This window comes from Enhydra lutris, unplaced genomic scaffold (genome assembly GCF_002288905.1).
Source record: "Enhydra lutris kenyoni isolate GAN:26980312 unplaced genomic scaffold, ASM228890v2 scaffoldscaffold12, whole genome shotgun sequence".
Lineage (NCBI taxonomy): Eukaryota > Metazoa > Chordata > Mammalia > Carnivora > Mustelidae > Enhydra > Enhydra lutris.
In genome coordinates this window covers 23392383-23419403 of record NW_019154096.1, presented here as the reverse complement: position 1 = coordinate 23419403, position 27021 = coordinate 23392383, and the positions used below count along the sequence as shown (strand labels likewise).

At 43.7% G+C, this 27021-nt stretch overlaps 1 protein-coding gene across 4 annotated transcripts in view; it reads right to left on the bottom strand.

The window, feature by feature from the left end:
- Window positions 1-1857: 1857 nt before the first annotated feature.
- Window positions 1858-27021, bottom strand: part of LOC111145301 (storkhead box 1) — a 58874-nt gene continuing 33710 nt past the window's right edge. The window contains exons 2-4 of one of the 4 annotated variants that reach the window (XM_022500137.1): window positions 13409-13561; window positions 9104-11453; window positions 1858-3495 (exon numbers count right to left, since the gene is read on the bottom strand). In XM_022500137.1, the coding sequence (XP_022355845.1) occupies window positions 3348-3495; window positions 9104-11453; window positions 13409-13561 (2651 nt within the window). In that variant the 3' untranslated portion in view covers window positions 1858-3347. The remainder of the gene's footprint in view (window positions 3496-9103; window positions 11454-13408; window positions 13562-27021) is intronic. The other 3 variants (XM_022500138.1, XM_022500139.1, XM_022500140.1) reach the window with 3 other exon arrangements.

Here is a 27021-nt window from a genome sequence, read left to right as displayed (position 1 = left end):
TTAGTAATTGACTTATGATCATTCTCCTAATCTATAAATAAGATACAAATGTAGCTTAGCAATGTCACCAGCCTGTGATGGTGTTGTATTACTGAGCTGGTATAATTTCAGCCACTGCCAAAGAAATGATGTTGTAATTAGCAAGGAGTTAAGAAAAGGAAATATACAATTTCTTTTGGAATTTTTGAAATATTGAAAATGGAAATATTGAAAATACCCAGCTACTCTCTGAGTATTCCTAGGGGTCTGGGATTCCAGATGAAAGAGGATAATCTCAGAATGTATTAAATGTCTAAAATAAGCCCATGCTTTACATATTTTTTCCTATTATAGCATCAGATGTTAACTGAAAACTTGTTGACCAAGGGACAATACCTCCCCAGACAAATATGGATTTGAATTGATGAAACTTCTTATAATCTTAACCTAAAGGACTTGAATCTCTAAGAGGAGGAATTACAGACAATCTAACAAAAACGGGACCTGGGGGCGCCTGGGTGGCTCAGTGGGTTAAAGCCTCTGCCTTCCGCTCTCGGGTCATGATCCCAGGGTCCTGGGATCGAGCCCCACGTCAGGCTCTCTGCTCAGCAGGGAGCCTGCTTCTCCCCCTTCTCTCTCTGCCTGCCTCTCTGCCTACTTGTGATCTCTGTCTGTCAAATAAATAAATAAAATCTTTAAAAAAAAAAAAAAGGGGGACCTGTATAGTAGGCCATGTATTCACCTACCAGACAAGTTTTGTGAATATATAAATACATTGAAAATATACACATATATAACGATATCAGGTGCCTCCTGCATTGGGCACCTTGAGTAGATTAGCCTCAGATCTTACAACAGTTCTGTAAGGTAGATACATCATCACTTATCTCCCTTTTACAGATGAGAAAGCTGAAAGAAGTTTGGAAATTTCCTCCATCACACAGCTCCCAATGATTTTACTGGGATTCAAACTTGTCTGATTCCTAAATTCAGATCATCATTCTGCCTGAAGAAAACAGTTTTCGCCTTAGAGAATAGACGGCAATGGGGACAAGAAATCAAGAACTAATGTTATCACATACAAATTAATATTGGGGGTAAAAATACAAGTCACTTATTTTAGGAGTAATCTCCCAAACAATTCACACATATACCCATCTTTAATATCTGTAATCATATGTTGTGTTTTGTAGAAAGCAAGTTTTATTGGCTTCATAATAGGCTTCATTTAATACATTTGGGGAGTGTCATAGTGCATCTAGTGGTAAAATTAGGTGGATTTCATTGGTCCCTACATGTGACGAGAGCCACAAAAGACTTTGGATTCCTCGCTCTATTAGGAAATTTGTCCAGGTCCAAAATCAAAGAGCGGACAGAGTTGTTAATCCTCTCTGCAAGGACTGACAAGGATAGGTACAGGAATGGAAAACTGGAAGAACTTGGGATTCTTACATGAATTTAGTACTTTGCAGGATCCTCACTTAATCTTTTTTTTTCCTTGAAATATATTTGATATATAACCCTCACTGAATTTTATAAGTATAAAACCTTACAATTGGAAAGAATCTTCAAAATCATCTAGTTCAGCTATCCTGTTATGTACTGGAAATACCTCTGCAACACACCAATCAAAGGATCACCAGGCCTCTGCCCGAATGCCCTCAATAATGGGAAGTAAATCCATTTATAAAAGTGTCTATTTCAGGACACCTGGGTGGCTCAGTTGGTTGAGCGACTGCCTTCAGCTCGGGTCATGATCCCGGAGTCCCGGGATCGAGTACCGCATCGGGATCCCAGCTCCATGGGGAGTCTGCTTCTCCCTCTGACTTTCTCCCCTCTCATGCTCTTGCGCGCTCGCTCGCTCTCTCTCTCTCTTTCTCTCTCAAATAAAATATATTTTTTAAAAGTGTCTGTTTCATTTATGGATAGTTTTGGCTAATGGAAAGTTCTTTAAATGAGCTGAAATCTTCTAACTTTCATTCACTGATGATGATTCTGAGCTATAAGACCCCCTAAACCAAAATCTCCCCTATGAGCCTTTGCTATACAGATTACCCTTCTTGGTACTTTGTCCAGGATTTCAAATGTCCTTATGACCACAGCTGATCTTCTTGGATGCCATGGTAGGTTGTGCAGAGCCACTAAAAGTCAACAGTCAGGAGCGAGTGGGCCAAACCACTGCAAAACCCAGCAGTGTATCTGATCTCCCCTCCTCTGCAACACCCCCCCGCCCCCCTCCACACCCAGCCCCTGGAGGCAGCTCTCCACGGTGCTGAGCTTCAACTTGCCTTCACTGTTATCAGGATGGTGAGAATTAAAAGAGGCACTCTGCAGTTATTCAATCATGCTTGAGATCTAAGGCCCTGACAATCCTTAGAAACCTCTTAGAAGAAACCCCCTCATCCATAAGTCAGCATTAGCATCTATCCAATATGCTGAAACCAGTCTTGACTGCTCCCTGTTCCTCAGACCCAAGAGAACTGACCATTCCACTACCTGGTCTAAAAAGGCCAGCCAGAAAAAAATTCTAGCAAAGCTATCTAAGTCTTAGTGGAAATAGATCAAGTGTAAATAAACTATCATCCTCTTCCATTTTTTTTCTATAAATCTTTGATTCAGAACCTCCTCTCACAAACCATTCTGCAACCATTCTCCTTCCCTTCTATGTCCACCAATCTGAGAACACCCTGACTTCTCATCGCCATGCTATAGAGAGTACCTCAAATGTGAGGAGGAACCAGAAAAAATAGACCCAGATGCTGCCAGTAAATATAATTTGGGGCCATCTGTTCATGTTCAAGGTGGTTGCAGAGAAGATCCTTGGTGGCAATGATTGGATAGAAAAAATTATTGTTGCAGAGTACCCAAAACATCTATATAAATACTTTCTGATAATGATAAAAGACATTAGTTATAAACAAAGGATCTATATAACCCTAACACACTATTTTCTGGATTTCTGTGCTGAAATCTTGTGAGAACCTTAACCTAAGAACTCACTATCAGTATGGGTAGAGAAATTCACTACTAGGTATAGTAAATTATCACCCTATGTATTTGAGAAACTAATGAGTGTTTGAAAATTTGAGTTAATTATATTTAATTGGAAAAGGACCGAGGATTTTATGGTTTTTTAATTGAGGAAAATTCTATATATTCCCAATAAATTCATAGTAAGATAAGCTTTAAAAAAAAAAAAAGCTTTAAAACATCAAAAAAAGGGGGGGGCAGCAACTATAACAAAATGTGTAATGAGATTAACAGCACCTATGCTTCGCTTTACAGAATTCTTCTATACTCAGCAGATTAAAATACTCTATATTAATCTGTACATTTTTATCAAAAAGCATCCAAAAGAAAACTAAGAATTAAACATTTATGACTGGAGTTAGTTGTAGTAAGGAATTGGATGTGAGTGTTTGACCGCTCTTTGTGCCTTCAAAGTTCTGCAGAAAATTCTGTCTTCTTTTGAGTTCATCCAAAACGACTGAATTATTAGATGCCAGACTCTGTGTCCTAAGGTATTAAAAATAACACAATTATTATCTTCCAAAAGGGCCTGGATTTCTCACCAAAGCATTATACCTTCATTTGTTACTTTGAAGCAGTATAACATTTACTTACACTAAGCTACACTTAGATAAATTAACCTTTAAAAATCTAAAGTGCTCCTTACATTTTAAAGATTTCGCAATAGCATCTCAATTACTTAATACTTGCTTACCAAGAAGTTTCATGTTTTCAGAACAACATCTTTCCTCAGATCCAGTATCAATTATATTCTAGTCAGAAACAATAAGTTCCCAGGGCACCTAGCTGGCTCAGTCAGAAAAGCCTGCAACTTTTGATCTCAGGGTTGTGAGTTCAACCCCCAGTTGGATGTAGAGATTACTTAAATAAATAAATAAATAAACTTTTTTTAAAAAGACAAAAAAGAAACAATATGTTCCCTGAAAACCTCTCCTATACAACTGAAGTGTAATTTGTTTCTTTTTTTAGAAGTCCTATGAAAGAGAGAGAAGCCAACCATAAAGTTTTTCACATTGACAATGTTCCTTTCCAAGGAGCTGTAGGCTAAGTTAGTCCTTTATCTAACGCACCTGCCTTGCTTCAGCCGAGGCACATTAATGTTTGGGTATTTTGCTTTTGACATTCCCCTTTTCCCACCTTGTCTCCTGTCTATCACGTGCTCGTTACATTGATATGCCTCAAAAATATGTCCTCCTGGGGCGCCTGGGTGGCTCAGTCGGTTAACCACCTGCCTTTGGCTCAGGTCATGATTTCAGAGTCCTGGGATCAAGCCCCACATGGGTCTCTCTGCTCAGCGGGGAATCTGCTTCTCCTCTCCCTCAGTGCTCTCTCTTTCTCAAATAAATCTTAAAAAAAAAAATGTGTCCTCCAGTAAGTGTTCCCTAAACAGCTCATCACTCTTAATTCCACATCTCTTTGGCAGCTGTGAAGACCTTCTGCTTTGTCTTTTTTTTTTTTTTTTTAAGATTTTATTTAAGAGAGAAAGAATGCACATGAGAGAGAGCACAAGCAGGGGGAGGGAAAAGCAGTTTCCAGGCCAAGCAAGGAGCCCAATGTAGGGGGTCGATCTGGCACTCTAGGATCACGACCTGAGCTGAAGGCAATCGCTTAACCGACTGAACGACCCAGGCACCTCTGTCCTTAAACTCTACTCCCAATGCGGGATGCAGCTCACATCCCTGAGATCCAGTCATGTGCTCTACCGACTGAGCCTGCCAGACACATCTCTGCTTTGTTTTGATTTCAATTTGTTGTTTGTTGGTCTACTCAACTAAGGTATAAGCTTCCTATAAGTAGCAGCAGCATCTTGTTCATCTCTTTCTCTCTAATTCTTGTAACAGGGCGCATAGATGATGTGCAAATGCTATCTTCCCTCCCTTCTCTCCTACATGTCTTTAATGATTATATTTATAAGTCTTTCAAGAGAACCATATTAAAAGCAATTTTCAAGAAATCAAATTTCGGGGCACCTGGGTGGCTCAGTGAGTTAAAGCCTCTGCCCTCGGCTCAGGTCATGATCCCAGGGTCCTGGAATCGAACCACATCGGGCTCTCTGCTCAGCAGGGAGCCTGCTTCCTCCTCTCTCTCTCTCTCTCTCTCTCTCTCTCTGCCTGCCTCTCTGCCTACTTGTGATCTCTGTCTGTCAAATAAATAAACTAAAACTCTTCAAAAAAAAAATCAAATTTCTTGGGGTGCCTGGTGGCTCAGTCAATTCGGCATCTGCCTTCAGCTCAGATCATGATCCTGGAGTCCTGGGATCAAGACCCACATCAGGCTCCCACTCAGTGGGGAGTCTGCTTCTCCCTCTGCCCCTCACTCCACTTGTGCTCCCTCACTCTCTCTGTCTCTCTCTCAAATAAATAAATAAAATGTTAAAAAAAAAAAAAAAGAAAGAAATTAGGGGCACCTGGGTGGCTCAGTCGTTGGGTGTCTGCCTTCGGGTCAGGTTATGATCCCAGGATCCTGGGATCAAGCCCCGAATTGGGCTCCCTGCTCAGCAGGAAGCCTGCTTCTCCCTCTCCCACTCCTTCTGCTTGTGTTCCCTCTCTCTCTCTGTCAAACAATAAATAAAATCTTTTCTAAAAAAAAAGAAAAAAGTTTTTCTCAAGATTTCACAAATCTAAATTCTCAGGTGCATGTCAATGAGTAATTTCCCTTATCTGTTTTGGGTTTGATTTTGTTTTTTATTTCTGCTATTGACAGAGAGAAAGGGAACCGTTAGCTTGTTCATTTACACAACCATTGTTTACTTTGGAGACAATATGTTTTGATTTGGTACTTTAAAGATTTGATATGAATTAAACAATTGTTTCAAGCAGGAAAGATCTGTTCCCTAATAAAGAATTGAAGATATGTTTTAAAAATGCAGACCTCCAGGAGAAACCTGGGTGGCTCAGCTGGTTAAGTGACTGCCTTTGGCTCAGGTCATGATCCTAAGGTCCTAGGATCTGCTCCACATTGGGCTCCTTGCTCAGGGAGCCTGCTTCTCCCTCTGCCTGCCATTCCCCTGCTTATACTCACTCTCTCTCTGCCTGAAAAAAAAAATGCAGACCTCCAGGGACACCTGGGTGGCTCAGTCGGTTAAGCATCTGCCTTTGACTCAGGTGATGATCCCAGGGTCCTGGGACAAAGTCCCGTGTCAGGCTCCCTCTTCAGTGGGAACTCTGCTTCTGCCTCTCCCTCTACCACTCTTCCCTGCTCATGGTCTCTCTCTTGCAGTCTCTCTTCAAATAAATAAAATATTTTATTTTATTTTATTTTAAAGGTTTTATTTATTTATTTGACAGAGAGAAAGAGATCACAAGTAGGCAGAGAGGCAGGTAGGGGGTGGGGGAAGCAGTCTCCCTGCTGAGCAGAGAGCCCGATATGGGACTTGATCCCGGGACCTTGAGACCATGACCTGAGCTGAAGGCAGAGGCTTAAACCACTGAGCCACCCAGGCGCCCCAAATAAAATACCTTAAAATAAATAAATAAAATAAATAAATAAATAAATAAATAAACAAACCAAACTGTAAACAATGTGTAGGTCACCTCAACAGAATGGCAATGGCAAAGGTTGAGGGATGAAGACTTCCAATTTTACTTTTAATTTCACAGATTAGTTAATTAATTTATTTTAGAGAGACAGAGAGAGAGAGTGGGAGTGTGCCAGCTGAGGGAGGGGCAGGGAGAGGGAGACTCTCAAGCAGGGAGTCCAACAGAGGGCTTGATCTCATGACCCTGAGATCATGACCTGAGCCAAAATCAAAAGAGGAGTAAACTCACTGCCTGAGCCAACCAGGTGCCCCCATTTTTACCTTTTACATTTTTTTAAAGATTTATTTTTTTAGGAGAGAGAAAGACCGCATGCATGAACAAGGGGAGGGGCAGAGGGAGGAGAAGCAGACTCTCCACTGAGCAGGGAGCCTGCCACAGGCCTTATCCCAGGACCCTGAGACCACGACTTAAGCGAAGGCAGACATTTAACTGAGACACCCAGGCTCCCTTGCCTTTTACATTTCTGCATTACTTAATTTTTCAAAACAAAGTACACGATAATTTTATATAATAAAAAACTAGTAGGGGCGTCTCAGTAGCTCAGTTGGTTAAGCGTCTGCCTTCAGCTTGGGTCATGATCCCAGGGTCTTGGGAGGGAGCTACATGGGGCTCCCTGCTCAGTGGGGAGTCTGCTTCTCCCTCCTTCTCCCCTGCTTGTGTTCTCTCTCACTCTCTGTCTCAAATAAATAAATAAAATCTTAAAAAAAAAAAAAAAGAGTAAAGGGGCACCTGAGTGGCTCAGTGGGTTAAAGCCTCTGCCTTCAGCTCAGGTCATGATCTCAGGGTCCTAGGATCGAGCCCCACATCGGGCTCTCTGCTCAGCAGGGAGCCTGCCTTCCCCTCTCTCTCTGGCTGCCTCTCTGCCTACTTGTAATTTCTATCTGTCAAATAAATAAATAAATAAAATCGTTAAAAAAAAAAGAGTAAAGTTATACACCCTAATTTTAAGATGAACTTTTTGAAAACTATTTAAGAATATGAGGGGAATGTTCACAATGTACTATTATTTGAAAAAAGCACCATGCAAAATAGGAAATACAGTACAGGTAAAACATTTAGACAAAATATATAGATCAATATATTCAGACTGAAGTGAGATAAATATATCAAATATAAAAGAATTTTTTAAAAATATGTAAATGGGGGTGCCGGGGTGGCTCAGTGGGTTAAGCCTCTGCCTTCGGCTCGGGTCATGATCTCGGGGTCCTGGGATCGAGCCCCGCATCGGGGTCTCTGCTCAGCGGAGAGCCAGCTTCTCCCTCTCTCTCTGCCTGCCTCCCTGCCTACTTGTGATCTCTCTCTTTCTGTGTGTCTCTCTCTCTGTCAAATAAATAAATAAAATCTTTTTTAAAATAAAAATAAATAAAAATTTAAAAATTAAAATTAAAATTAAAAATATATAAATGGTAGGGTGGGAGCACCTGGGTGGTTCAGTCAATTAAGTGTGTGCCTTTAGCTCAGGTCATAATCCCTGGGTCCTGGGATTGAGTCCCACATCGGGCTCCCTGCTAAGCGGGGAGTCAGCTTCTCCCCCTCCTTCCTGCTTGTGCTCTCTCAAATAAATAAATAAAATATTTTAAAAATAAAATAAAATAAATGGTAGGGTGATTATATAGGTGTTCAGTACTGGGGTGTGTGGGTAGCTCAGTCGGTTAAGCATCTGACTCTTGAGTTCAGATGAGGTCATGATCTCAGGGTCCTGGGTTTGAGCCCCACGTTGGGCTCCAAGCTCAGTGGGAAATCTGTTTGAGGATTTCTCTTCCTCTGCCCCTCACTCGTGCTTGCTCGTGCATGCTCTCTCGCTCTCTCTCTCAAATAAATAGATAAATCTTTTGAAACACTTTTCAGTACTTCTCAAATATTCCATTATGACCATATTACTTTCATAATCTGAACAATGTTATTTGAACAGATTCCCATGGAAAAAATTGGTGGAAAGTAGCTGCAGCTCTTTCTCAACGGGTGTAGAACCCAAAATATAAGTGAAAACTTCCAACCCTCAGTTGAGCAAGTGATTCATTTATAGCACCTCCTTCCTATTTTTAGAAATAATTCAAGATTTGGTAGTAGTAAATTTTGGTTCACATTAAAAATGAACTCTCTCCTATTATAGAAGAGATTTCATTATAATTTGGTGTCATTCATTCAGTAGAGCCTGGCAGAATCACATGGCTAGAGGAGATGCAACATGGGGGGTTAAGGGTGTAGGAGAAGAATAAATGAAACAAGATGGGATTGGGAGGGAGACAAACCATAAGTGACTCTTAATCTCACAAAACAAACTGAGGGTTGATGGGGGGAGGGGGGTGGGGGGGGGGGGGTTATGGACATTGGGGAGGGTATGTGCTATGGTGAGTGCTGTGAAGTGTGTAAACCTGGCGATTCACAGACCTGTACCCCTGGGGATAAAAAGATATTATATGTTTTAAAAAAATAAAACTTAAAAAAAAAAAAAAAGTTTATTCAGGAGTCTCCCACTAGGTAATTCAATACACCATTGATTTTAATCATTCCTGAGGAATAGTGGCTAATCAAACACATTTACATACACTTACCGTGGGGAATCTATTCCACTATCTCCAGCCATGCTATGATTTTCTGTTCCTTCCAAATGACTGTGTTCATGTTGGATATCCTGAGCCAACACTGGCATATGGGAAGTGTTGAAAAGTTCTACCTTTTGTGTGAACTGCTTTCTCATTCCCTGATTCCGAGCACTCTGACTCCAGCTCGCTGGTTTCTTTCCTGTGTCACCAACAGGGTCTTGCAGGGTTTCAGTCTCAGAATCGATTTTCCTCGTACTATAGTAACCAAATATCCTTCCATCAGCAGAGGCCGACTCTTGTACACAGGTAGCAACGCTGTGTTCCTCTTCGTGGCTAAAACTGAGCTGAGTCCCCGAAATGAGACCACTGCTTTCTGCAGGGAGATTAGGTGTTTGGCTTTCACCCGGGTTAGTGAAAATCCCAGTGGGTTTGTAACATTCATTTCCTTTAAGCATCTGAGGCTCAGACCTGTGTATTTTGCTGCTGTACTCAGTCAGAGATCTCTCAGTCACTTTTTGTCTTTCCAAATGATTCCACTTGCTTCTCCCTGCAAAGGAACACTGAATGTGGTCAGGCAGCATTTCACCTAAGTCGTTGTTCTCGGAAAAGTCCTCCTCATCTAGATATAATGAACTACAGGCACCATCATCGTCATCTAGTTCAATCTGATCCAAGGCCTGGTTATCATCAGAAAGCCCTTCATCTTCTAGACCCACAGTCTCCGCTTCCTGGACAAATGTCTTTCTCATTGCTATTTCTTCTAAGTCTCTGTCTTGACTCTCAGGTTGTCTCAAAGAGTTCGTATGAACTGGGTAATCCAAAAGACCAAGATTTTGGAACTGGTGTATTGTTTTATCAACCAATCTACAAGCAGGGGAGGCATGGCCTAAAGAGGAACCTTGTGATGGCAGGACATGCTGTATTTCTTCGGCCTCCCCTAATGCGTCCAAGTGAGAATAACTTTTCCTCCAGACTTCAGGGATTACCTCGTTTTTTCCACCATATACATCATATCTCAACATGCTTTCCCGGAAGGAACAACATTCACCGCCATTTTGCAAAATGCTACACTGACCGTAATTTAAGAGGGGACCTCTGAAGTCATCGCAGAGAGGTTTGACGGTCGGGTTACTCATACAGATGGATTCTGCCATCAGTTTATCTTCACATTGTTCAGCAAGAGGCTGCTTGGTTTCACTCCTCAAGATTCTCGAGGAATCCAAAGACCTTGACCTTTGGAAAGGTTTTCCCTTTGGTCCAGCCTGACGGGGTTTCAGATCACTGGTCTGGATGTTGTGCACTTTGGTCGTTGGACTCCCTCGGTGAGAGAAGCCCTGGAAAGGATTACTGATTCTCTTCTTGTAAATCAAATGGGAACCCAGCACTGATAAATTCTCAGCAGGTGGTGTCTGAACTCCTGCTTCATTTGGGCTGTTAATTTTGGGGCTGGGCTGTGCAGCAGGGATCTTGGGATGTTTCTCCAGTTTGATGCTTCCTGGCTGAGGCTCGCTTCCCTGGCTCCCCACTCTGTGCCTATTCCTCTGAGAATGGCCCCGCCTTCGAGGCTTCCCACACCGGCCCCGCCTTTTCCTAACTCCCTCTTTTGAAGGATATTTATGCCTCATGGTCAGCCTATCAGTGGAAGTGCCCTGGCTATTATATTGTTTCTGTTCTTCGTATTTTTCCATTAAGACTGTATGTTTGATTAAGTTGTCAACGGTCAGAATGGGATTAATTCGTCTGATAATCTCATGTTCGACGTCTCGAGGGATATTGTCCAAGTTATCTTCATCTCGAACAGGCCATTCTTCTGGTGGGAACTGGGCAGAGAAACTGCTGTGTTCTGTTCTGGACTTCTCCTTCCTGGATATACTACGCCAGAAGAGGCTGAAGCCAAACTTCTTGCCTTTTTCTCTGTCTTTTGTGTCTGGTAACGGTTTGGCGCTTTCACTGATGATATTATCCCCAGACACTGAAACTGCTCGATTCTGTACCAAAGGTCTGGTTTCCTGAAGACCTTTCTGGCCATTTCTAGCCCTTTCTGCAGCCACCGGTGTTGCCTCTACATCCAGAGCGCAGGGATCAGGGAAACACCTGCAAGACTGACAATGAGAAATGGGGGCAGCATTTTCTTTGGCTGACTCTGCACAGCTGGCCACACCCACCAGATAGGTAATGCAAGTCGGTCGCTGACTTTCATCGGATAGATCTCTGTTATTTTTGTGGGGGGGTGTATTTGTGATGAAGTAAGTCTGAGGAGTGACTATGAAGTATCCCTCTCCAGTGTGATAAATTTTCCTTTCTTTAATCAGGGTTCCCAGGGTGGTATAGAGAACATCCTGAGATGGAATTGCAATGCCTAAAACAAACAAGCATTTCGTTATACTGGTAGGTTTGGCATTAAAAAATATTTTACTGAGTGAAATCAGTAACGCAGAAATGACCATACATGTGCTTGATGAACCCACAGCTAACTGTAACACAATCAATAAATGTAATTGCATTGCAAAGAAGCATTCATAATAGTCACAATTTAACTGAGTAATGGGAATATAATTTGGTCCACACAAAGACAGGGCTAACTTAATGGTTAAGTAGAGAAAAAAAATCTGAGTCCCCTCGAATACACACAGCAAGTTACACAGCCCCATCATGAATTTAAATCTTGACTTCAAGACAGCATTCTTGGAAGTAAACACAGGAGTTTTTGAAAATCACAGCTTCATTGCTTAAATCTTAAGAATCTAAAGAGAAAATGAAAACCAGTCTATGCCAGGATGGGGGCAAACTACTTAATATCTGTATTATGATAGTTTTTAAAAGTAGGAAGGTAGCAATTTTAAAAGAAATTCCCTTTTCCAAATAGCAGGGTTCAAAGGTACCTCCTTAGCGCAGTACACAGAGCGTCAGTCCCAAATAGCAGGGCTCAAAATTGTATTTATATTGTAAAACATGTTTGTATAACACCAGAAGAAAATACCTCAATATATCAACATTTCCTTTGGGTTGTGGTACTGTAAGTGGTTACTATTCTACATTTTCTTGATTTTTCTATAATAAACATATCAATTTTATAATGGGGAAATTAAAAATACTCTCCTACATCCATGCATTTTGGATATCATACAGCTGTGAGAAGATGGAAATAAATCAGTATATAATACAGAAAGATCTCCAAAATTTTTTTAAAGATTTATTTATTGGGGGGCACCTGGGGTGGCTCAGTGGGTTGAGCCTCTGCCTTCGGCCCAGGTCCTGATCTCATGGTCCTGGGAAGGAGCCCTGCATTGGGCTCTCTGCTCGGCGGGGAGCCTGCTTCCCCCGTCTCTCTGCCTGCCTCTCTGCCTACTTGTGATCTCTCTGTCAGATAAATAAATAAAATCTTAAAAAAAAAAAAGATTTATTTATTGGGTCTGGGGATAGGGAGGGAAAAAATGAAACAAGATAGGACTGGGGAAGGAGACAAACCATAAGAGACTCTTAATCTCAGGAAACAAACTGAGGGTTGCTGGGGGATGGGGTGGGAAGGATAGGATGGCTGGTTTATGGACATTGGGGAAGGTATGTGTTGCGCTGAGTGCTGTGAATTGTGTAAGCCTGATTCACAGGCCTGTACCTCTGGGGCAAATAATATGTTATATGTTAATTTTAAAAAATATTTATTTATTTGAGAGAGAGTGCATGTGCACGAGGTGGGTGGGAGGAGCAGAGGGAGAGAGAATCTCAAGTAGACCCCCCACAGAGCTTGGAGCCCGACGCGGGGCTCAACTCAGGGCTCCATCTCGCGACCCTGAGATCATGACCTGAGCCAAAATCAAGAGTTGGACGCTTAAGCAACTAGGCACCCAGGCGCCCCTGCCAAAATATTTTTTTAACTTAGGCAAGGTACAGACAGAATGTAAAGAAGGTTCCAATGTATGTTAGTTAGTAAAAAAAAAAATACATATGCTCAAATACCTTTTAGGAAAGTATACACAGGAAAAGATAAACAGTGGAACCTGTCACCTCTGGGAAGTGGCAGTGAAAGAATGGGATGGTGGGGAAAAAGAGGAATTTTTTTCTTTTTTTGCTTTGTACTCCTTTCTACGGTATGGTTTGTTTATGGCCATAAGCATTGTTTTTGCAAAAGTTCATCTGGAAAGTAAAAGAAATGCCCTTATCAAATTCATTGATGCAGGCCTTCTCCCAGCAGGGCTCTAATACAAGGTTCTACACTAGAAAAAAAAAAAAAAAGTGGATATCTCCCAGTTTATTTAAGAGGATTTATAAAGAGAAAGCAGGCCAGGAACTAATAGAGAAAACTGGTCACGCTACCTGGGAAGTGTTGCTTCAAATGCTCCAACAGGGATTCCTGGGTCACCACAGTCTGGGCAGCATTCATATCAGACACAGCACAGCAAAGAACTTCAGCCAAAGGTACAAACTGAGATTGAGCTATTGGATTCATTTGTACGGGGAAGACATCACCTAAATTGGAGGTTAAAAAAAAAAAAAGGAAAGGTGATAACATTTATAGTAAAAACTATTTGGGATTAGTGAACCAACAATAAAAACTGAATGGCATGTGGAATTGCTATTTTTCTCATCAGTTCTTCTTCCCAATCTGGTAACAGGAACAACGGTAGAAAGCATAGAAGAAAAAGGCTTACATTCGGGCCCCCCAGTTTTTAAGAAGTTTGTAGAATTTGTCAGTACTTTACATGCAAGAGATAGTAAGTTTCCAGATGAAAGTCACAAAGTGCTATCAGAGTTTAGGTCAGACAATGCTTACATGGTAATTCATACATTTCGAAGCACTTTTTAAAAATCATATTAGATTTCTGAGGCAGGCAGGGATGGAATTCTCATTTCTTTACTTAAAATATAGAAAGCCATAGGGGTGCCTGGGTGACTTGGTCGGTTAAGTGGGTGCCTTTGGCTCAGGTCATGGTCCCAGGGTCCTGGGATGGAGCCCTGTATCGGGCTCCTTGCTCAGCAGGAAGCCTGCTTCTCCCTCTCTCCCTCTCCTACTCCCCTTGCTTGTGTTCCCTCTCTTGCTGTCTCTCTCTCTGTCAAATAAATAAAATCTTAAAACACACACACACACACACACACACACACACACACACATATGTATACATATATACATACATACATATATACATATATACATATACACATATATATACACATACATACACACACACACACACAATCCATAGAAAGCTCAATAATTGTCCCAAGGTCAGAAAGCAAGTGAAGTGACAAAAACAGGTCTTCTGACTCCTAATCCAGCATTTTCATCATTCCATATTTTTTAAAAGATTTTATTTATTTGACAGAGATCACAAGCAGGCAGAGAGGCAGGCAGAGAGAGAGAGAGGGAGAAGCAGGCTTCCTGCTGAGCGGAGAGTCCAATGAGGGGCTCAATCCCAGGACCCTGAGATGACCTGAGCTGAAGGCAGAGGCTTAACCCACTGAGTCACCCAGGTGCCCCATTCCACATTTTCCTGGTTGGAATGATTAGGAAGATTTGAAGAAGGAAAAGTCAAAAAAATTTTCCAAAAGCACGAAGACACAGAGCAAAACCATGGAAAGAGGAAAACACAAGGTATATAAAAGCACGAATAGAGTTATCCTGGTTGTATAGAGTTTAAGAGTTATTATCACACCAAAGTTGAAGAGGGATCAGAAATGTAAGCTAGACTGTATTGCCTTTCCTCCTTGCCAATGTCTTTTTTTTTTTAAGATTTTTATTTATTTATTTGACAGAGTGACAGCTAGAGAGGGAACACAAGCAGGGGGAGTGGGAGAGGGAGAAGCAGGCTTCCCACTGAGCAGGGAGCCTGACATGAGACTAGATCCCAGGACTCTGGGATCTGGACTTGAGCCGAAGGCAGATGCTTAAGGACTGAGCCCCCCAGGTGCCTCCTCCTTGCCAACATCTTAAATAAATGTTCTTAACCTGCTGTTACTCATGTTAGAGTTTTAGATTCTGCTGAGCATCCAAGGGAATCACTCAATTACTTGGAAATGAAAGACTAGGACACAGGAAAGAGATTTGGGAATCAACTAAAACAGAGAAGATCTGAAGCTGAGGAGGGCATAAGTTCTTCAGTAGGAGAAATAGGAAGACAGCCAAAAAACATCGAACTGTGAGGCTACCTACAGCTAAGAAATAGTAGAAATAGGGACCCACAAAAGCAAGAAGGCCCAATAATGGGTGTAGGAAGGAGAGAACTAAAAGTGTGAGAAAAAGAGGCTCTGAAATGACAGTAAAGCAACAGTGTCAAAATGCCTGAAAGGGATCAGAAAGGTTAAGGGAGGAGGAAAAAGGGCCATTGTATTTTTTTTTTTTTTTAAGATTTTATTTGTCAGAGAGAGCGAGAGAGAGAGAGAGAGCACAAGCAGGGAGAGTGACAGACAGGGAGAAGCAGGCTTCCTACTGAGCAGGGAGCCCAATAGGGACTCGATGCCAGGACTCTGGGATCATGACCTGAGCCGAAGGCAGAGGCTTTAACCCACTGAGCCACCCAGGTGCCCCAGTCATTGTCTTTCTTGACTGAAAGGTGACCACTGGTGTCTTTCAAGAGAACTGTTTTCATAGAAAAGAACACAGAAACTAAATGTCAGGCTGAAGGGAAGGGAGTTAAGTGAGGAAAAAGGTAAGGTTAATGGATCCTCCTTCCAGAGCAAGGCTTCTTAACTTTGGCACTTTTGAAATTGGGGGCCAGATATAAGGTGACCAGTCATCTCAGTATGCCCAAGACTGAGGGGTTCCCCGGGACATAGGATTTTCCGTGTGATAACCAAAAAAATCAAAGGCAAACCAAGATGGTCTGCCAAGTCAGATAATTCTTTGTTGTGCAGGGCCGTCTTGTGCATTGCAGCGTGTTTAGTAGGGTTCTTGGTCTCTGCCACTTCTAGATGCCGGTAGCAACTCCCCCAGTTGCAGCAACCAAACAAGTTTCCAGACATTGCCAAACGTCCCCAGAAGGGATGGGGGGATGGAGACAAAACTGCCCCAATTATAAACCACTGTTCTATACCATTTGTTGGAAAAATCGGATTCTGAAAGAGGAGAAACAGAACACAAACCAGAAGGGAGTAGGAACAAGTGAATGTGAACGTGTGATTTTCTTAAAAGAATTGCTCTGCACATTTGCATCCAAAAGAAAAGGCTTTGAGGAAACAACGTACCTGTTTCTTGGGAGACAAAGAAGACCAGTAAGACAGCAAAACCCCATAGGACAGGAAATAGGAAAATGTGCAAAAGGCACAGGTAGAAGAACTGCCTTAGAAATAAGGAAGATGGGGCGCCTGGGTGGCTCAGTGGGTTAAGCCTTTGCCTTCGGCTCAGGTCATAGTCTTAGGGTCCTGGGATCGAGCCCCACATCGGGCTCTCTGCTCAGCAGGAAGACTTCTTCCCCCCTCTCCCTCTGCCTGCCTCTTTGTCTACTTGTGATCTCTCTCTCTCCGTCAAATAAATAAATAAAATCTTAAAAAAAAAAAGAAAGAAAGAAAGAAAGAAAAGAAAGAAGGAAGGAAGGTATGAATTCACCTGGACCTGAGAAAAGAATAGAGGGTGCAGAAGACCAGCAATACACTGAAGCATAGAAGGAAACACACATGAGCACAGCAAGATCATCCGATCTCTGCAAAGTTAAGGCAGGGAGAGAGAGGATAGGAATGGGAGGAGAAAAAAAACAGGAGTGAGGAGCTGAAGAGTGGAAAGGGGGGTTGAAGAGCCATTCTTGGAGTGTACTAAATTAAAAAAAAAATGAATACAAGGATTATGAAGGAGCCCTGAGTCTCAAGATGATTGAAGTGTGGAGTGTGGTTGATGGCAGGTGACAATCTGGAATGAAAAGGGTGAGAGCCAGGGAGGCCAGGTGCTTCTGAAACTTTCATGTGATACGGGAATCACCGGGGCGGGGGGTGGGGTGGGGTGGGGGAGTGCTAATGTGCAGATTCTGATTCAGAAGGTCCAAAGGAGGGTCCATGATTCTGCATTTCTAACAACTTCTCAGGTGAGGTCTGCTTGGGAATGGTAAGAGGGTGAGGGTGTTGATAATCACAGTGTTAAAGTAGCTAACCATTCAACAAACAAACATGGCCCTGGGGCTGCATGGGGAGTCAAGAGTAGCCAAAGGGAAGCCAAAGAATTGAGAAAACTTGGTTATACCATGCAGGTGACTTGCCCAGTAACAGCAAAGCCAATACATTGTACTAGTTGTTGAGGGGGAAGGAAGGTGGTGAGGACTGGCAAGGTGTGAAGGGTTGTAGCCAGAGCTGGTGAGTGGCCTATAGTATTTATTGTATCAGATGAAGATAGAAGACTTCCATAAGGAAACTGAGAAGCAGTTTGCTATACATAATACTGGTCTGTTTCCCTGCGTGCTTAAGCTTCTGTATCTGGCAGGCATGGGCATCTCTGAGCTGGAAGGTCACAACACAGGGCAGAGCTGCTGTCTGCCACCTAGGTTAGGGTCTCCTCTTGTGTGCTTGTGGCTATTCCACTGGGTGGACACCAGGATACCTGCAGCATTCTGAGAAGCTAGGCTGAATGGCTAATCAATATTTCAAAGGGCAGTGATGAGAGACGGGTTTATTAAACTTAGTGTCCAAGTAGGACATTAGCTGAGCTAAACCTCAAAATCCTTCTAGAAAGTCTACCTCTAAGCTAAGGGTAATAAGCCTCTGCCTCTCTTCTGTCCCTCTTTGCCTTTCTTTTTTCCCCTCGCATCTGGGATTTACTTTCTTCTCTTTCATCTCCCTCCTCAACCAGAAAAAGTACAATTTCAAATAGTTCCATGCTTCTTTAACATAACTCTATGAGCTTAATTTGAAATAAGTGGCTTTAAACTTTTATAACTTCTTCCTCATCTCCCAAAACAATCTAGTAAGTGACTTTTTTCTTGTGTGATCTTGAATTACCTCCTCTCCCGTCCCCCACTTTCAAGTGGACGAAAAGTCCTTAATTCAAAGAGGGTGGAGAAAGTTCTCTCCTAGAGGGATAAGGGCTATAGTCCTGGCGAAGCATAGGGCAAAACCTAAAAAGGTTTTCGGTGGTTCAACTACACAACCCACATTAAAGCCTCAATGCACCCCTACCCTAAACGCAGTCACTTTGAACTTTGCGATGCGGTAAAGAGGAAGCATTTAAAGTAAGGGAGAAGTGGCTAGAGTGTCAGTGTCTGACATCCCTGCCTACCGCGCCCCCTGCCGGTAGCCGCCCATTTTGGGGCAAATGAAACAAAGCTACACCGAGGATGGGTCCATTACTCAGGTCTCCACTGCACCTTTGAGCTAGACCTGAAGCAGCCCATTTTTTAACTCAACTCTTAAGCTTATTTCCTCCTTTCATAGGAAAAATAGTCAAAACAGATTTTTCATAGGTCTGGTGGGAGGGATGCGTGGGATATCCCTGTACATTTCTTTGCAATCTCCCATATATCTAAAGTCAATTCGAAATAAAAGCTGAAAATAGATTGTTCAGAAAGCACTACTTTTAACAAGCAGAAATATGAGCAACAGAAGTTTTTTCTTACATTTTAAAAATCCCAAACAAGTTCTTTTAAAGAATCCTGACACTGCTTGCCAAATCCAAACACACTCCCAGAAATTTTATTCGTAATTCCTACCATGGTGTGGGAATGAGTATTTTAAGAGCAAACAAACCTACAATCAAGTAGGAAGCCAAATTGCCTTTTTCTGCTCCTTAAAATTAATACAACAATATGTCCACTGCATTTTAGAGAACGTGTTAAATTGCATTTAACCTCCGGTTTGGCATTCCCTCTAAACAAAGCCTAGAGCAAGTTTCTCAGTACATTTCCTTCCCAGCCGTTGCTAAGAGACCTCTTCAGGTGCGTAAATCATCAAGGGTTCTTTTGTGCAAGAGAGCTGAGCGAACCCTGATGGGGAACTTCCGTGATAGACTCAGGAATCATGTTCACACTCTAGCCATCTTTTTTTTTTTTTTTTTTGTCTCGGTTACTTTTGCCCTTGGATTTTTGGAACGCAATAACCCTTAATAGAGTTTTCCACCAAAAATTAACTTTCTGTGTAGAAGATCCCATTTATAGATGTAACTAGATTTCTCGGTAAGTGAAAGCCAGTCCTTTGGCTTTATCCTCCATTACTGTGGAGTAATTGAAGAGGACCCTTAAGCCCGGGCCTGCTGTTGACCTTTGACCTTTGACCTGTAGCGGGGTTGGGAGGCCAGGAGAGGCTGCATGCCAGAGCAAACAGTTCACAACAATGTTCTCTCTGTTTACACAGTCTTGGACTCTTGGGTGCTGCAGAAATGGGAAAAGCATTTGGGCAGAAAGACTGGTTTGACGGAAATACCAACAAAGTCCAACTGTATATATTGGCGCCTACTACATTTCATGCCACCTTTTCTGCAAAGGAGATTTTTGTTGCTTACCTTGCTGTACTCCCAAAGGATCTATTGGGTATTTACTTTTTTTTTTTTTTTTTTTTAGTTTCCAAATTATGATGAGTTTGTTTTTTTTTTTTAAGATTTTATTTATTTATTTGACAGGCAGAAATCACAAGTAGGCAGAGAGGCAGGCAGAGAGAGAGGAAGGGAAGCAGGCTCCCTGCTGAGCAGAGAGCCTGATGCGGGGCTCGATCCCAGGACCCTGAGATTATGACCTGAGCCGAAGGGAAAGGCTTTAACCCACTGAGCCACCCAGGCACCCCTCTATAATGAGTTTTAAAACCATTTTTCTTTAAAAGCCCACTTTTGGGGAGAAGAATAAAAAACAGTGCAAGGCAAATTCAGTGTATGTAGTATGTAGATCCCCAATCAGCAAGTGTAAGCGTGGAGTTCTGAATTGTCGAAGATTGTTGACCCCAGTCAAGTCCAGAGCAGACCTCTTCTAGCTCGAGATCCTACAACTGTGACAAGAACCAGACTCCTGTGTGAAGGCTATAAATTCATATAATCCCGGGCGATCAATTCCTGTCCCTGGTGCCTTCTAACAGTGGCCCAGAGAGCCCCTGGCTGATGGGAGCAGAACTCTGAAAGTGTGGCTTGCTCCCGACCTGGTGACAGGAGCCCACCAACAACCCAGGGTCAATAAAGTCCTCACAACTCTGAGGAAAAGGCAGTGGTTTCTTTGTCAAGGACACAAAGGCCTCCTCCATATGCCCCGCTGGAGGCCTCTAGAAGAGTACCCTATCTTGACTGTTTCCTATCAGAAAAGAAAAGTGGCTAAAAGAGCCATTTCCTGGCCAAATCCTGAGATGTAAATACTCCTACCCCAGGATCAAATATCAAGAGATATGTTCATGACAAATATGGACACAGCCGGACTGCCTTGCACCAGACGCTTGGAAGGCAGCTGGAGTAGACCAAGCACACTGTCCCCCAGATCTGTGGCACTAGAGAAATCTTCTACCGGGGTCACTGGACTCCTAAATCCGCCAGTTACAGATCACCAGTTGGAAGCTTTGGTAACCTTACACGAGCCTAAACTTTGCCCTCTGATAAATGGGTGCACTGGTATCAGCACAGTGGCTGGCCCAGTGAGGTTATTTTCCCAGGGGTAGTGGGATGGGGAGCACAAGCCAACAGAAGCGGGACAGTGGTCGGTCCCAGCAGCGCAAGGGAAGGTCTAACGCAAGGGGAACAATACCCGGGGTCAAACGACACACTCGCTCCCCGTCTTGAGAGGTTATCAGACAGCTGAGGGTGAGGTTTGCTAACTTGACCATTTTGGAGGAAAGAGCTAGAGGCAGAGAAAGCACAAGATCCCAGGCCCCTGGGGAGAAAGGCAGAACCCAAATCCAACGGCATTCTGCAGGGCCCAATCCTGTGTTTGCTTTGTCCACTGAGAAAGCTTCCGAAGGAAAAATGATCTTTATCTAAACGGAGTTTCTTTTGATATCTCAATGCTCTAGTTAAATTTCAGGGACTCAATTAAAGTTGTATATAAAAACTGTACCTTGGGGTGCCTGGGTGGCTCAGTGGATTGGGCCTCTGCCTTAGGCTCAGGTCATGATCCCAGGGTCCTGGGATCGAGCCCCACATCGGGCCCTCTGCTCAGCAGGGAGCCTACTTCCCCCCCCCCCTGCCTGCCTCTCTGCCTACTTGTGATCTCTGTCTGTTAAATAAATAAATAAAATCTTTAAAAAAAACAACAACTCTACCTTTAGAGGAAAAAAATTAAATACCATGCAATGTTAACACTTATCTTATGTTTTTAAGACACTTACACAAATTCCAAGAGGGTCTCTGTGTGGAATCTAAATTCTGACATTTTTTTTTATTTTTATTTTATTTTATTTTTTTTAAGATTTTATTTATTTGTCAGAGAGAGAGGGAGAGAGAGCGAGCACAGGCAGACAGAATGGCAGGCAGAGGCAGAGGGAGAAGCAGGCTCCCAGCTTAACCAACTGAGCCACCCAGGCGTCCCTGACATTTTTTTTTAAAGATTTTATTTATTTATTTAACAGACAGAGAGATCACAAGTAGGCAGAGAGGCAGGCAGAGAGAGAGAAAGAGGAGGAAGCAGGCTCCCCGCTGAGCAGAGAGCCCGATGCGGGGCTTGATCCCAGGACTCTGGGATCATGACCTGAGCTAAAGGCAGAGGCTTCAACCCACTGAGCCATCCAGGCGCCCCAAATACTGACATTTTAATTTGGGGTACTTGAATGTGATTTCAAAGTTCCTAAGAGACTGTGCTACCAATATGCAAAACAGAAGACTTTTTTTGCAAATTTGGAAAGCACATCAGAACTTTTTCGTGTCCATAAAAATTAAATTCCAGGGAAAACGAATCCCAACATTACTTATTTCATATTCAAGACACAAAATTCTCTCTACTCTAAAAATGTCGAGTCCCCATACAAGTTTACGGACTCAGTGCTGGACAGTTTGCCAGAAATTCATGCATTATTGACCTTCAAACGGTTTAACTGAGCAGCTCAAACTCAGCTAATTACCTGCACACATGAAACCTGAGACCGTCTTTTTTCGGAGCCCATACTGAATCATGCTGTGAGAAAGGTATCTTCTACGTGCATTAGAGATGACAATAGAGCATGAATAAAACAGCCTGCAGATCCACTCAAGTTTAAATTAAAAAAAAAAAAGGATGTTTTGTTCTAAGTAACCCAAGAAGCTTCTCTGATTTTTAAACTGCACTTTTATCCAAGACAGAATTTCCAGATTCCTTTAACATCAAAATTAATCCTGCACTTTTAAAAATACCAGTATTTTGTCGCAATGTGTATCTCATCAGAGATAAGATGAGGTGCAGAAATCTCCATGGCTTGAAATAGTTAGATCTATTGTGTTATAACCTTAAATAGGTTCAGAAAATCAAACAAAATTGGAACAAAAAGAGAGGTTTCAGGCCAGCAAAACCAAGCCCCTCTCCGTGTCTCCCTTTTATTTTAGTAAAATAAAAGCATGCAAACACTTTCCCTCACATTTAGAAACAAAAGAGTTCCAAAGACTCAGAGACTGGCTCTAGATCTGAGAGTAGTCGGGTTATCACCCAGGGAAGCTGGAATTCTTTCTCAAACACAATGATGTTTATTTTGAACTCCTAGACACACACCTCCCCTTCTGGGACACGTCCTCTGTTGAAAAGGCTTCACTCAGGAGCCTGAGCTGTTCCAACACCACGGTAATAACCACACTTTGCCCTGTCAGGGGTAGTAAATTAGCCGCCCCTTTCTTTTTGAGGGATATAGTCACGAATAACCACTATCAGCCGAATTGCAGAGGCTTTGGGCCTTTATGACAGGGTCCCCCATGATTCAGTTGTCAGACAGAACGTGGGATGTAGAAAAGACACAGAGGTGGCCCTACTTCGGGGAGCCCTTTGGCCTCTAGCAGCCTTCCCCCATGACCACCACTCTCATTCTGGGTAGAGCTATGGGGACACCTGGCCGGGAGGGAAGGGTGCACATGACTCAAAACGGCTGGTTTTGTTTTGTTTTGTTTAATTTATTTTTTTTAAAGATTTTTATTTATCAGATAGAGATCACAAGTAGGCATAGAGGCAGGCAGAGAGAGAAGGGGAAGCAGGCTCCCTGCTGAGCAGAGAGCCAGATTCGGGACTCCATCCCAGGACCCTGAGATCATGACCTGAGCCGAAGACAGAGGCTTCAACCCACTGAGCCACCCAGGCGCCCCTATTTTTTAAATTTATTTGAGGGAGAGAGCACATGCAGGGGGTAGGGGAAGCAGCAGAGGGAGAAGGAGAAGCAGACTTCCACTGAGCAGGGAGTCTGATGTGGTGCTTGATCCCAGGACCCTGGGATCACGACGTGAGCCTAAGACAGCCGCTTAACCCACTGAGCCACGCAGGTGCATCCCACCCCCCGAGTCCTCCCTGCCTGTTTTTTTTTTAAACACTAAAACTCAGTACCTCAGCCCCAAAGCCCTCCAGGCCCTGTGGTGCCCTTGCCCTAACCTCTCTTCCTTTCAGACCCCCACTCTGGATATGTTAATGACTTTACCCCAACGGAGTCCGTTTTCTGAGGCTGTCAAAATTAATTACCATAAATTTAATGGCTTAAAACAACACAAATTTATTATCTCACAGTCTATAGATCACTTGTTCCTCTGCTCCGGGCCTGTGGCCTGGGCTCTCGTTGGAGGCTCTGGAGGAGAGTCAGCTTCCACGCTCATTTATGTTTTGGGCAGAATTCAGTTCCTTGTGGTTGTAGGACTTAAGACTCAAGTCCCTGTTCCCTTGATGGCTGTCAGAAGGGAGCCTCTCCTCAGCAATTTAAAGCCACCTGTATTTGTCACGTCGCCCCCTTCATCTTCGAAGACAGCGTGGAGTCTTTTTTACGCTGTGATTCTCTCCGACTTGACCTTCTGTTGCTTCCCTTCAGTGTCAGCCGGATAAAGTTCTCTGCTTTTAAGGGCTCTGGTGATTAGATCACCCCACCCAAGTAATCCAGGATAACCTTCCTCAAGTCCAAAACAGAACTACATCTGCACAGTCCCATTTGCTTGCCATGTAAGGTAACATATTCACAGGTTCCGGGGGTTTGGGCGTGGCCATCTTTGGGTACCATTCAGCCTACCAACCAGGGCTGGGGGGCAAGGAAGAGCTGAGGAGGGAGGCACAGGTCTAAACTGCAGCGGCCCTGCATGTCCCTAAAAATGGCCGTGCAGAGTCCTTTTTTTGGCCCTTGAGGCCAACCTGGGACTGACTGAAGGTGAACCTTCTTCCCGAGACTCCGGAGGCCACACACGACAATGCCAGGGACTGGCAGCTCAGTCATGGGAATGAATAGAAATACCACCGTGCAAGATCGGGGGGGCCAAACAACGAACCAACGTTGTTGTTTGAGTAATAGATAAATAAAAGGTCCCTGTGACAAAGAAGCTGTCCTTTGCATACAGAGTCCTCACGTAACGAATGAGCATTATGCTGGAAGTCAAGGGACATGATTGCGGTTCCAATCCAGGCTCTGCTCTGTGGCTCCGAATAAACCAGCTCTCTTCTCTGAGTCTCCATTTTCCTAGTCTATACGTGTGGGGCTTAGCTAGATCAGTGTTTCCCAAAGCGTGTTCTGTGGGGCACTCATTCCATGAAACACTCTACAAGGAAAGGTCCCGAGACCGAGTGTTTGAGAACACTGGCTGGAGTCACAGGGACATTGTTAAAGGCTCTGAGACCTGTGATGGATAACTGAGTTTATTTAAGCCGATGCTTCCCATTCATGCTTGCCTACAATCTCCTTTCTCCAAAACCTTGTGTTACCCGTTGGCTGTGACTTCTCTCCATAGTCTGTGCTCTCATCTGGGAACATTTGTCCCTGTTTCCTCCACCTAGAGCACGCTTCCCCAGGCCCGTGTTTGAGAATCACGAAGACTGGCTCGGATACTGACTTGACTCTCCCCTGAATTGTTCTCTGAGCCCATCAGCCAAGGTTCTCCTTCCCACAGGGTCCCTTTATGAAACACTGAATGAGCACTACCCTGGCATAGCATTAGTACTCCTAATACAGGGATGTTACCACAGCCCAGTCCTGCAATCATTTCGTACCCAGCAAATATTTATTGAGTACCTACTCTATGTCAGTTCCTGGGGATACAACTGGGATCAGAACACAGTCTTTGCCTTCAAGGGGCTCTGATTCTAATGGAAGAGTGGCGGTTGGAGGCAGTCATAACCCAATAGGCGGGCTATATCTGATAGGACTAGGACTGTCTTCCTGGTCCCCCTCCTTTTTTTTTTTTTTTAAGATTTTATTTATTTATTTGTTAGACAGAGATAAGTAGGCAGAGAGGCAAGCAGATGGAGGGGGAAGCAGGCTCCCTACTGAGCAGAGAGCTCGATGTGGGGCTCAATCCCAGGACCCTGAGATCATGACCGGAGCCGAAGGCAGAGGCTTAGCCCACTAAACCACCCAGGCGCCCCCCAGGTCCCCCTCCTGAATGCCACTCTCAGAAGCTGGTGGGTGCCTGGGCACAGCCATCTTAAGAGTCAGACATGCCGCCGTGCAGACACTCGCACAGCAGCACAACAGCCCGGGATAATAAAGGGAGCCCTACAACTGGTCAGGCTGACCCAGGCTCAAGTCCTCCACCTCCACGTACTGACTATGCCGTACTGACTTTTCTTTTCCCAACCCCCACAGCCTATGTGACCAGACACCAGTCCTGCCCATGACGTTCTCCCCAACCGACCATTCAGGTTGGTAAAACCTAGGCTAGCCCTGCTTTGTTCTCTTCAGTACTATTTTACTGTGACACCTGGTGGCAGATACCACAGGTTGACACATTCAACACACATTCCCAGTCGCCTTTGTCATGGCCTGCCTCCAGTGTAGAGGTCGGAAAATGTATCACTCAATTTCCCAACCTCTCTTAAAACCAGTGGGCATGCGACATCATTTCGGTCCCTGGGATAAGGCAGGCAGGGGCCACTGCTAGAAGAGACCTCACAAGGAAAAGCCCCGCCTTCATCTTTTTTCCTTTCCTTCTTGACTCTTCCAGCATGGAACCCGAAGAGGAGGCAGCCATCTTCTGACCATTAGGTGACAAACATGATGTCAAAAGACCACTCTTTGAGGAAGGCGGAGCAGAGAGTAAAAAGCCCAGGTGTCTGGTCACCTAGTTGAGCCACCATGCGGGCCCCAGGCTGCCAACCCCCAAGCTTCTTGTCATGAGGAAAATCTACCCCACATTTGTTCGTGCCATTGTTAGGGCATCTCCTGTAACTGGCGGCAAAACACATCTCCAGTCAAACTTCTTAGTCAAGGGCTTTTGACACTGGTTTCCTCCACATATTTTCTGCTGTGGGCGAAGTGTTTGTCCTGCCAAGGGCTGCAGGAAAGCTTCTGGATTCTCTACCAGCTGGACTTTTATTTCAGTGCCTTAAAATGCTGCGAAGCTAAGATGTCACAGTGATGGGTATTCACAGAAAAGGTGTCGGGGCTCCTGCTGCCTTACTCATCATTATCATACCAAGTCTGGGATAAGCCATCAGAAGAATGAGAAGCAGAAACTTGACCTAGGGTTGCTAATTTTTTTTTTAAGATTTATTTTTTTTTTATTTATTTGACAGACAGAAATCACAAGCAGGCAGAGGCAGGCAGAGAGAGAGGGGGGAAGTAGGCTACCCGCTGAGCAGAGAGCCCGATGTGGGGCTCGATCTCAGGACCCTGAGTACATGACCTGAGCCGAAGGCAGAGGCATCAACCCACTGAGCCACCCAGGCGCCCCGGGTTGCTAATTTTTAACGGCTTGGGGAAACCCATCCTGGGAAGGCTACAATAGGCACTGTCCTCCGGATGAGGAAGGATTTCCTTTTTGCAGGTAGAAATCAGAGGGGAAGATAAGAACTGTCAGGGTGGTTGGGCTGGCCCTCCGATGGCCATCTACAGTTACAGCCCTGAGAACGGGACGCCTTTCAACCTCTCCTGAAAGGAAGCCTTGTGAACTGGAGCCAATAAGTCAGTAT